The sequence below is a fragment of the Eriocheir sinensis genome, chromosome 18, assembly GCF_024679095.1.
Source record: "Eriocheir sinensis breed Jianghai 21 chromosome 18, ASM2467909v1, whole genome shotgun sequence".
Taxonomy (NCBI): Eukaryota; Metazoa; Arthropoda; class Malacostraca; order Decapoda; family Varunidae; genus Eriocheir; species Eriocheir sinensis.
The window spans coordinates 7,400,165-7,412,736 of record NC_066526.1 but is presented as its reverse complement, the minus strand read 5'-3'; the positions used below and the strand labels follow the sequence as shown (position 1 = coordinate 7,412,736).

General features: G+C 44.7%; 1 protein-coding gene across 2 annotated transcripts in view; it reads left to right on the top strand.

Annotated features, from left to right (window-relative positions):
* The window catches only part of LOC127000270 (villin-1-like), an 86,393-nt gene extending 75,279 nt beyond the window's left edge, over window positions 1-11,114 (top strand). For both annotated transcript variants that reach the window (XM_050863725.1, XM_050863726.1), the window contains 7 exons: window positions 2,584-2,669; window positions 3,309-3,468; window positions 4,021-4,155; window positions 5,105-5,211; window positions 5,641-5,793; window positions 8,237-8,419; window positions 8,835-11,114. In XM_050863725.1, coding sequence (XP_050719682.1) covers window positions 2,584-2,669; window positions 3,309-3,468; window positions 4,021-4,155; window positions 5,105-5,211; window positions 5,641-5,793; window positions 8,237-8,419; window positions 8,835-8,948 — 938 coding nt within the window. In that variant the 3' untranslated portion in view covers window positions 8,949-11,114. The remainder of the gene's footprint in view (window positions 1-2,583; window positions 2,670-3,308; window positions 3,469-4,020; window positions 4,156-5,104; window positions 5,212-5,640; window positions 5,794-8,236; window positions 8,420-8,834) is intronic.
* Window positions 11,115-12,572: the final 1,458 nt, after the last annotated feature.

Sequence of the window (12,572 nt, the reverse complement as noted above, 5' to 3'; positions counted from 1 at the left end):
ACTGTGGCTTCATAGTCCATATTGGAGATGTTGGTGGCTTTTGGGCCAGAGTGTCTGGTGCCCCTGAGGCATAGGATGGCCGACCTGAGCAGGGAGAACGAGAGGCGACACCTCATCCAGGCGACAACGTGACTCCTTGGCTGATGCTTCTTTTCTGAGATTAGTTCCGTGAGGCGTGCGTAGAAGCATTGGGCTCTGGGACCCATCCCGCCGGATGTGGTGAAGACGAGGGGGGTGAAGCTGCCCTGATCCACATGTTGGATTCTTTCACCGTATGCCCTTGTCTTCTCCTGCTCGTTCCTGTGGTGGGCGGCTTGCAGGGGCAGCTCACGGTGACAGGCAGCCATCGGGTCGAATATGCGGATGTCCATGAACGCCCGCTGTCCGCGCACCCAGAATCCACGGGCACTTACATCAACCCGTGCCTCCTGTGAGGTATTGGCTGTCCTGTACCGAAGGTGTTCGCCGTCCAGGGGAAGCAGTGCCGGCTCGGTAGTGACGTCTTGGCATACCTCCCCGAGCATGCTGGCTGTCATCGTGTCGAATACAGACGAAACCTCCTTTTTTACATGTCATGGTGTGGGTGACATCATTTGGTGATCCACATGCACAGAGATCAGGCAGTCCCTCAATCGGCCAGCCATATCTCAGAGCAATGGCGTCGACAAATTCTTGTTTGTTGAGGCTGAAGCCCTTTGCTCTGATTGGTAATGACGTTAGCCAGTTAGAGGCGCCTGCCTCCTGTGCTGTGTGTATTTTTCTACCCATTTCTGTGGACAGGTGGTGTGTAAGACGGTCCAGCTCGTCTCTTTGGGCCTGTTGCCTTTCCTCTGAGATTTTTCTTTTAATATCGACTACTACTACTACTACTACTACTACTACTACTGCTACTACTACAACTACTACTACTGCTGCTACTACTACAACTACTACTACTACTACTACTAGTGTCGTACAAGATTATAGTCTTCAAAAATGAGCCCCTTGCCAGACAACCCCCTCTCCCCTCCTCCTGGGTTGAGGAACAAACTCCCTGCGGAGGAAAGTATCCGTGTTAAAGTCACGCCTTGAAGTCGACCATAAAACAATTAAAAAATATATATATCTGTTCACGAGTTTGTGCGATGTTACGGGACAAAGGGAACCCTGCACAGTCTTCCTTATTCGTTTTACTTAGTCAACAAAAGACTTATCACAGGATCATTATATTAGTATTTCCTCCTGCCCACGACTTGACCTCCTTCAAGAGAGGAGTAACCAGACACCTCTTCTCCCGAAATTGACCTCTCTTTTGGGAACTCCTCTATGCTTCCTTTTATAGAGGCAGTGCTTAGCGGGCTTTTTTGTCTTCTTTTTTTTTCTTGAACTGCTTCTTTCGATATAAAAAATTACGTATAAAAAATACATATGTATGGTGAACAAAAGCCTTTTGTTAGAAGAGTGAATTCTATTATTAACAAGATGATATTGTCAGACATCCGTTGTGAGACATTATCTGACATCCGTTGCATCATAACGTCATGTCCTGTTCTCTCTCTCTCTCTCTCTCTCTCTCTCTCTCTCTCTCTCTCTCTCTCTCTCTCTCTCTCTCTCTCTCTCTCTCTCTCTCTCTCTCTCTCTCTCTCTCTCTCTCTCTCTCTCTCTCTCTCTCTCTCTCTCTCTCTCTCTTTCTCATGATGCCCTGTTTTACATGATGCACACACACACACACACACCCACATATCCTTTGTTTAAATATATATATATATATATATATACACACACACACACACACACACACATATAATTTATATATATATATATATATATATATATATATATATATATATATATATATATATATATATATATATATATATATATATATATATATATATATATATATATATATATATATATATATATATATATATATATATATATATATGTATATCATAGAGAATCACACGTATAATTAAATGCAGACTCCAGAAAACAATGAGCAGCAAATGAATAATCAGTAATCGTGAAAGAAACATTCAGAAAACAATAATCATTCCCGTACCACAGGCAGGCTGGCTAGGGTAACTGAAGATGTGGTAGGTGTGGCGGGCGGTGGTATTGGGAATATTTTTGGGGGGATGTGAACACTGCTACTAGCGGTGCGAGTCAGTGGTATCAGGAACGCGTACAAGACACATGAAGAGAGATGAAATTTTAGAAAGCAGATAGGTGGTGGTAACTGGTATATTTTGCTTTGAACAGATGTGTCACGTGAGGATGATTCAAACAGTGTTTATCCTTCATGTGTGTGTGTGTGTGTGTGTGTGTGTGTGTGTGTGTGTTATTTCTTGCCAAATTGCAAATTTTGGCACTCGGAATTACGCCCCCCTTGTACCCAGCTCACGGTGCCCCCAGTTTGGAAAGCACTGCTCTAACTAGACTATCTATCTACCTACCTATCTATATTCCTCCTTCCTCTCAGCATTACCTTTAGTCAACGTTGTTCCACATTTGGTTCCTTGTTACATGTTTCCCTCACGTCTTTCCTCGCCTGCTACTCGTTCCTCTTGCCCCGCCTCTGAACCTGGCTGACCTACGCAGGGCCTGGAGCACGGGACCAGGGGCGCAAGACTTCCTACATGCTGCAAGTCAGAGGCACGACCAACCACAACACCAAGGCTATTGAGGTAAGCGTTGTTGCTGTTATTATTAGAGTTTTTCTTTATTTTGTTGTTGCTGTTGTCTGTATGGTAACAGGGCTCATATTCTCAAACGTTTCGGGGCTTACACACCCACATTTGATAAGACTGTACTGAGCTGTACTGAAGGTGGTGGGAACCGCGGGTGAATATGTTTGTCAGTCTGTCTGCTTGTCTGTCTCCCTCAGTCTCTTTCTTTCTGTCTCTGTCTCTGTAGAGGTTGTGGGTATTGCCATGGGTAGTTTTATGAGCCTAGGGATAGCTTGACAAAACTTCTGCATCATGAACATGAAAAGCACTCATGAGAACCTGATTAATCTCTTTTGTGGCCTTTGGATATTTTTTGCGAGAGCAGAAAGCGTCTGAGGGCATATAATCTTCAACATCACGCCCAAGCACACATGATTAACTAGGCTTTCGTAGAAGTTTTGGGCATATCCAGGGGTAATTTTATGACCTGTTTGATCCTTCTGTACCATGAACCTAAAAAAAACACCCCTTAGAACCCGACTGATCTCCTTTTTGGTTTTCGGAAATAGTTGATGTGAGAGGCGGAAGCGTCTGACAATACCAACCTGATAATACCTGCCCAGGACTCTGCACACCTTGACCCTTTCCCTCCCACAGGTTGACATGCGCGCCGGCTGCCTCAACTCCAATGACTGTTTCGTGATAGCGACCCCGCAGGTGACGTACGTGTGGTGCGGCAAAGGCTCCACCGGCGACGAGCGAGAGATGGCCAAGAATCTGGCGTCCGGCAGGGGCGAGACGCTAATGGTGTCCGAGGGTGAGGAGCAGCCACGTGGTTATGGGGCTCAGCTGACATGACATTCTAAAGTATTAACGTTAGCAACACAACACATATTCTTATTCACTTCTGTGCCCAAGCTCATATTTGACAAGGCTTTCGAAGGAGTTTTGAGCATTTCCATTGGTAGTTTAATGGCCCTGGTGGTAGTTTGACCCTTTTCTGTACCACGAACCTAAAAAAAAAACACTAAGGGCCATATTCTTAAAAATTTCGGGGCCTAAGCTCATATTTGACAAAGTTTCCGTAGAAGTTTTGATCATTTCCATGAGTAGTTTCATGGCCCTGGTGGTATATAGTTTGATCCTTCTTCTGTACCCTGAACCTAAACAACACTCCTTAGAACCCGACTGATCTCCTTTTAGGCCTTTGGAAATTGTTGATGTGAGGGGCGAAAGGAGCTGAGAATACCATCCTTAGTACTGTCAAAAAGCTTACAAATGAGTCGTGGTGGACATGGTTAAACTAAAGTTGGGTCGCAGTAAGAAGAGTTCCCCGACCACGTCTCTATTGGGTTCCTCTCTTCTTCAGGATACGAGAAGGAGGATTTCTGGTTCGCCCTCGGAGGACAGGAGAAGTATGCCAGCGCTCCCAGACTCAAGGAGCAGCAGTCCACACACCCTCCACGCCTCTTCCAATGCTCCAACGCTTCGGGAGTCTTCAAAGGTGAGAAGGAAAACCTCGATGATAGGAAAGGGAGCTCTTTACCTCTGCAGGAGTAAAAGAGACTTGTATATCTGCCATCTCTCTATCTATCTGTCTATCCATATCACTATATATCTGTCTGCACGTCTGTGTGTCTGCTTATTTATCTGTTTATCCATCTATCCATCTATCTATCTATCTATCAATTTATCCGTCTATATCTATCTGTCTGTCGGTCTATCTGTCTATCTATCTGTCAGCCTATCTCTCTCTCTCTCTCTCTCTCTCTCTCTCTCTCTCTCTCTCTCTCTCTCTCTCTCTCTCTCTCTCTCTCTCTCTCTCTCTCTCTCTCTCTCTCTCTCTCTCTCTCTCTCTCTCTCTCTCTCTCTCTCTCTCTCTCTCTCTCTCTCTCTCTCTCTCTCTCTCTCTCTCTCTCTCTCTCTCTATGTCTGTCTTTTCATTTATCTGTCTATTCCTTTATCTTTGTCTGTCTGTATATTCACATCTAGCTGTTGGTCTGTCTGTCTACGCACTTCCCCATCCCTCTATCTACCTATCAGAGACGGAAAGTTGCGCCGCAGGTTTACTCTAATGCACTCACAGCTGCGTGGCGCCAACAGCTGGGCAAGCACCTTTCAAAATTAAGGAGAACACGATGTGAAGCCTCATTAGCATGCACGCTTACCCGCTTTTCTTACGTCAGCGCGAACCAAACTCGGATATTCTTATGGCAAATAGTAATACTTAAATCTCATGGAATATACTTTATGCGAGCTCTATAGGAATGCAATCTGTGTGCTAAACAAGACTTACGACTTACTAGTATGTCATTTAATTATTAGTTATTATTATTATTATTATTATTATTATTATTATTATTATTATTATTATTATTATTATTATTATTATTATTATTATTATTATTATTATTATTATCATTTTTTTCATTGTGTTCATGTTCCCACGGCAGCGGAGGAGAACATCAATTTCTCCCAGGCGGACTTGATGGACGATGACGTGATGCTCCTGGACGCCTGGGACACAATCTTCCTCTGGACCGGACACCACTCCAACAAGGTACACACACACACACACACACACACACACACACACACACACACACACACACACACACACTCACGCAAGCACGGACTCACGCACACTCACATACAAGAGTTAACCAGTATCTTCATTGTTTTATTTTCCTCTCCGGTTAACTCTGGAACTGCCTTTATTCTTTTGTATAATATCAAGACACTTCTGGAGTCACAATCGATCATTCTTTCAGCATCTTTTATATTCAGTTTTTTTTTTTTTTTTTGCTTTGCCCGTGACACCATAAAAAAAAAGAGATGGCTGGATGCTCATAGCTATTATAGTATTGTTAATGGGCTTTAAAATGGGCCGTAAGAATAATGGTTAGGTTAAACTTGGTCGTAGTGTGCGTTGTGCAAGGTTATTTCTTTACGGGCATGTCCTCCATCAAATCCTTTCTTTCATTTTCAGGCCGAGCAGCAAGTCTCTGAGACCCTTGCCATAGAGTACCTGAGGACGGACCCCGCCGGCCGCAAGGACATTCCCATCATCAAGATCAAGCAGGGCTTTGAACCACCCAACTTCACGGGCTTCTTTGGCGTCTGGGACAACGACCTATGGAACGTAAGTGGTCTGATAGTAGTCGTGGCAATAGCTCATGACCCGGGGGATGGGTTCTTTGACAGAGGGAGCATTAGGACACCTCTAATGGGTTCTTTCAAGGGGGGAATATCAGGACACCTCTAATGGGTTCTTTCAAGAGGGAAGTATCAGGACACCTCTAATGGGTTCTTTCAAGAGGGAAGTATTAGGACACCTCTAATGGGGTTTTCTTTCAAGAGGGAAGTATCAGGACACCTCTAATGGGTTCTTTCACGAGGGAAGTATCAGGTCAGCTATAATGGGGTTTTCTTTCAAGAGGGAAGTATCAGGACACCTCTAATGGGTTCTTTCAAGAAGGGATATCAGGACACCTGTAATGGGTTCTTTCAAGAGGGAAATATCAGGACACCTCTAATGGGTTCTTTCAAGAAGGGATATCAGGACACCTCTAATGGGTTCTTTCAAGAGGGGAGTATCAGGCACCTCTAATGGGTTCTTTCAAGAGGGGAGTATCAGGCACCTCTAATGGGTTCTTTCAAGAGGGGAGTATCAGGACACCTCTAATGGGTTCTTTCACGAGGGGAGTATCAGGACACCTCTAATGGGTTCTTTCACGAGGGGAGTATCAAAACACCTCTAATGGGTTCTTTCACGAGGGGAGTATCAAAACACCTCTAATGGGTTCTTTCACGAGGGGAGTATCAAAACACCTCTAATGGGTTCTTTCACGAGGGGAGTATCAGGACACCTCTAATGGGTTCTTTCACGAGGGGAGTATCAGGACACCTCTAATGGGTTCTTTCACGAGGGGTTTATCAGGACACCTCTAATGGGTTCTTTCACGAGGGGAGTATCAGGACACCTCTAATGGGTTCTTTCACGAGGGGAGTATCAGGACACCTCTAATGGGTTCTTTCACGAGGGAAATATCAGGCACCTCTAATGGGTTCTTTCAAGAGGGGGATATCAGGACACCTCTAATGGGTTATTTCACGAGGGGGATATCAGGACACCTCTAATGGGTTATTTCACGAGGGGGATATCAGGACACCTCTAATGGGTTATTTCATGAGGGGGATATCAGGACACCTCTAATGGGTTATTTCATGAGGGGGATATCAGGACACCTCTAATGGGTTATTTCACGAGGGGGATATCAGGACACCTCTAATGGGTTATTTCACGAGGGGGATATCAGGACACCTCTAATGGGTTATTTCACGAGGGGGATATCAGGACACCTCTAATGGGTTATTTCATGAGGGGGATATCAGGACACCTCTAATGGGTTATTTCACGAGGGGGATATCAGGACACCTCTAATGGGTTATCTCACGAGGGGGATATCAGGACACCTCTAATGGGTTATTTCAAGACATTTTTCCACACCGCCGGTCGACCGGGAGCATCGCCGATATCTTTGAAAATTTTAAAGTTGACCGGCGGTTGTCGGCTGCGTCTACGGTCCTCAGGGTCGACCGGGGGTCGACCGGCGGTCTGCCGCCGACAATCCCCGATCTTACAGCCGGTCGACCGGCGACCGGCTTATCGGGAGTCATCGGGGACGGTCGCGACCGGGACCGGGAATGTGTGAGAGCCCCTTAATAGGTTCTTTCAAGATGGGAGTATCCAAACTTCTCTACCGGGTTTTTCTTTCACGAGGGGAGTATCAGGACATCTCTTCATCCGAAATTGGCTTACCATTTGGACACTACTCCTGTTTGCTTGTGCAGGAGCAGCGACTAGTGAGCTTTTTTTTTCTTTGTTGATTGACCTTGAGCTGTTTCCTTTATTGTTAAGAGAACACCATAGACTCTACATTGTTTAACAGGAGCATCACTTAGCGGGCTTTTCTCTTTTTTATTTACTTTTTGCCCTTGAGCTGCTTTCTTTACTGTAAAAAAATAAGGCCCAATGATATGCAGGCGAGTACTGAGGCTACGCGCATCTTAGAGTAAGCCACTCACTCATAAAACTAGAACAGAGGAGGAATCTAGGAAGGTCAGATAGTGGAGTACCATTGTGTTTAGGAAGCGTCATAATGTTTCGTCTGCTACGCAATAAAGAGAAATACAAACACAGAATCAGTGTGGGTTGTAAACAATGAAATAAAGAAAAGTAATTTACCCACTGTAGGTTTGCAATGTGTTCAACATCTAGTGAGGAGTCTGTATCGTCACGTTTTCTTGGAGTGGTTTTATATACAGAGCCACGAAAGTCCCATCAACTTTTAGGAGAGGCTTTTCCAACAGGCGAACTGAGGTGCCGAGACGTTTAACAACATAATATTTATCGGATCGTGACGTCATGAATGTTTTGTGAATTCCGACGATAAAGCGATTAACGATGTATAGTAGTTATGACCGCGGCTTTTGTGGATGCCGATGTATTGTTGACGCCGCAAACTATGTCGCTAACGCTTTGTGAATCACGGCCCACTTCTCGAACCCTGACTCGCCCCCAGGATAACATGACGTACGAGGACATCTGCGAGCGGCTGGAGGAGGCGGCGCCGGGGGCCCAGGTGCTTGTGACGTCATCGTTCTCGTCGGGGTCAGGCCGCGGCAAACGAACCTACCCGCTGCAGATCCTGAAGGTGAAGGATGCCGAGAAGCTGCCGCCGGAGGTCGACCCCAAGAACAAAGAGGTGAGGAGAGAGAGAGAGAGAGAGAGAGAGAGAGAGAGAGAGAGAGAGAGAGAGAGAGAGAGAGAGAGAGAGAGAGAGAGATTGTCTGTAATTAAAGCAGGGGCCATTGTAATTCATGCTCGCCATCACTCAAGAAACAGAAACAGAACAAAAGGGGTTTAAAAGACAGTGTAATCATTTTTAGCAATTTATTGAAACTAACAACCTGATTTATGCGCCGCGGGACACTATCAAGAAGTGAGAACAATAATGACAGGAAGCGGGAACATGCGGTGATAAACAAAGCAGGGCCGCACGTCTTGCCGGTGTGGTGTCATGAGATATCCCAAGATCGTGAGACGTCCCATCCTGAATACATACATGAATTTCCATGGTCTTCCTAGTGGTTAATCCGCCCCTGTTTATGCCCCCGCAGGACTTCCTGAGCGAGGCTGACTTCAAGGCGGTGTTTGGCATGGACCGCGACACCTACGACAAGCTGCCGCAGTGGAAGCGGATCAACCTGAAGAAGAAGGCGGGTCTCTTTTAAGGAAGTGTCGGTCTCCTCACGCAACTGGCACTTCAGGACCCGTATTCTCAGACGCTTTTGACTCCCACAGCAACTATTTCCCAAGGCCTCAAAGGATTTATTTATTTTCTTTTTTTTACGTTCACGGTGCAAAGACCTTGTTAGACTATCACTATGCTCATACAATTACCCGTAGAAATACCCATAACCTCTACGAAAGCCTTGACAAATGTGGTTCCGGGACTGTACCTAAAAACGCAAAGTATAAGCCACGTTACCATACGCTCTTGTAGTCCTGCTCCGAAATGAGGATGATTTAAGTGAAGGGAAGTCATTCACAACACGATTATGATGTCACTTATAATTACTGCACCGAATAATTTTAGCATCATATCACACACTCTAACAAACCAAACAAGCAAACACACGCACAAACACACACAAAAAAACCCCTGCCACGAGCACTTTAAGTTCTTATGGATAGGTTGTAATATTGCTGATTGTTCCGTCGCCCGGCTTAAAATATCGCACTTTTCCAGATTATTTTACTTCATCTTGTTCCTGAAATCAGTATTCTTCTGAGTTTACTTGTTGGCTCCCATATTTATTCTAAGCATTACCATCACAACACCTTTTAATACCATCTTCCCCCTAAAATCCGTGTTCTGAGTTTCCTTGTTGGCTCCCATATTTATTCTAAGCATTACCATCACGACACCTTCTAATACCATCTTCCCCCTAAAATCCGTGTTCTGAGCTTCCTTGTTGGCTTCCATATTTATTCTAAGCATTACCATCACGACACCTTCTAATACCATCTTCCCCCTAAAATCCGTGTCCATCAGAGTTTCCTTGTTGCCTCCCATATTTATTATAAGTATTACCCTCACGACCTCTTTTATTTTGTACCTCCCGCCGGCTGGTATTTACTTATCCATGAGTCGATCTCACGGTCCAACACAGTGGCTTTGTAATCACTTGAACCAAACTCTTCAGTCTTACACAATCCATAATGGTTAGGTTTTCGATGCAAGACCAGGTACTCAAGAGATTTCCTGCTTAGTGTCCTCAAATCTCTGAAGTTACATTATATGAACACAAAACACTACGAAAGGAATTCTCGAAGTTTTTGGTATTGGTTCGGAGGTTTACTAACCCGTCATGTCGAACTGTGAAAGTGGCCCATAGTATGTTTGGAGAAGTGGAGGCAAAGGAGTGCATGGTCTGTCACACCCCAGTATTGACTCACATCCCATATTTTGCAGAACCCTGCCTCAAGATATCATTTAGGTAGCCGTTACTGGTAAGCGGGAAAAAAATATAAACAAATAGTCTATATTTTTCTAACAAGCTGAGGGCTTAGTCATTTTATACTACTTGGGTGAGGCGCGAAGTAGTGTCATCGATTATGTTGGCGAGTGATTCTCCCTCAATAGGACTCTTTATGAATGCAGAGAGCTTTAACTTGTTGCTGAGGATCTGTAATAACTACCGCATGCACGCGTGTCTAACTCCAACTCCCGCCAAGTGGACCCTTCCCTCACAAGGCTATAAAATGTTTGATTGGAGAATAAATCTTAATTAAGTCCCCGGGAAGGTATAGTGTACATGTCAAAGTTGGCCCCCTAAACTTGGAATTTAAAATGTAGTTTATAATATATGTTTCAGCGCGTGTATATTCAGTACTCACCACAACAGTAATGTATGTGTTGTGCTGTACCCAAGTAATGCCATAATTTGCTCGAAGAAATTTTATTGTCTGAAGTTTTATTTAATGTAATTATTTTACAATATATGAAAGCATTGTGATTTTATCAGATTTAATGTTATTTTTAGCAATTACCGTTAATTGTGTAATTTGGACTGCACTTAAAGAGGGTAAATTATTGTTCAAGAAACCCTCAAGAAGAGTGCCAGGCCTGTTGCAGCTGCCGTACAGTTAGTCTTGAACGAACAAAGGTAGTGACAGCGTCCGCGTTGTGCTGGATCTTACTTGGCTGCGCCGGAAAGTCCTAAATCTAAACAGGTAAGTGTTACTGTTTGACTGATTCATTAAGACTCTCGGGCTTCAGGTCGATACAAAGGCTAAACAAGGTTCTGCAACGCTGCTTTGTGTCAGCCGTTGTCACTTGCCTCGCTCGTGTGTAAGGTCACGTGGAAGTGGTGTAAATATATCATATAATGTATCTCGGGTGTTTCATTCTGCCCTCTAGTTCTTTTGCATGCTTTTTTTTTATTAAAGATTATTTTTTTTATAAGCACTGTATCTATGAATGTCACATTTACCTTGCGTCCCCGCGTAAGTTCTTATTCACCACATATTCAGTGGACAATGAGACGGAGATGAGCACCGAGGCTACTCGCAGCTTGGCGTATAAGAGTGTACCCCCAACTTTACCTTACTGTAGCCTTGCTTAGTCGAACTTGAAGAATTCGTCTCATAGATTTTTTTTTTGTCCGAAAGTCTTCGAATATCAAACCAAGAGACTCATTGTATTCGGTAGGTTATTGAAGTGCTCTGGAAGCCCACGAAAGACAAAATGCTTCCTGTCATTTCCACTCATTCAACCCAAAGACACAAGTCACGGCGTGCACTTTGCATTCGCGACTCTGTGACGCCATCAAAAATGAATCGAAGCCGCAGCCTTGCATACAAATTCTCTTACAGTGTATGACCGCAGCGTCGAAAAATACGGGCAGGAAATAGCTCGTTGCAATAATTTTTATTCTGAGTGATCCGCTCACTCAGTCATACCGAATCTACATGGAACCCGAAGCTATAGAAAGGAGTCTTGCCACGCTTGTCCGTATTCCTGGCAGCAGGTGAGTGGGGGTCCGCAGTTACCAGACAGAATAGTTTCCTTAGTTTAGTGGAAAGCAGCACCTCTACCCCCGCTGGTGATGGTCCACTGACCCGGCTGTGTCCCCGTGTGTCAGATTATATCCGTTGCATCTTACTTAGTGCCACACCTCGTCTGACCAGTGGCATCTTGCATCAAAATCTGCCTGATTGTGGCTTTGGGGTGACTCATCCCTACCGGTCGTCGCTAACCCAGTGCATGCCGACGATATAACAATGTTACGTTTGTTTAAAGGAAGGCGCATTATCAGTTTCAAGGATATGGACGACTATTGCGCTGTCAGGTTAGTGACGCGATAACTAAGTTGTCATATCCAGCGACATTTCTACATTCATCTATATCAAATCTAATCATATTTCAGCTTATACTCATTTTGAATAACGGGAAGTTTTTGGTGGCATCTTGACAGTTTTGTTTCTGTTAGTCAGCTTTGTACAACAACCAACTTTCTGTCGCCTCCTTCCGCACTGGGAAGGCAAAGCACTGATCCGACCCTGAGCTGGGGCGCGGTTTGCCTCGCCGCCGATGCATAGTGCCGAATGGACATTATAAGTGTGTGTGTGTGTGTGTGTGTGTACTTCACCATGGCCTGATCACGAGTTGGACTCGCAATCACCATTATATGTCCTACCCTCCCGACAAGAGCATGCTCGTTATCCTTGGGTACTGCCAAGACCTCATCACACCACAAACTCCATCCCCCTTGTTCAAGAGGGAACAGTAACCTCTCCTTGTCAGCGGAAAAATCCCGGCTTAAGCGGGGCTCGAACCTCCGCCTGTCAGG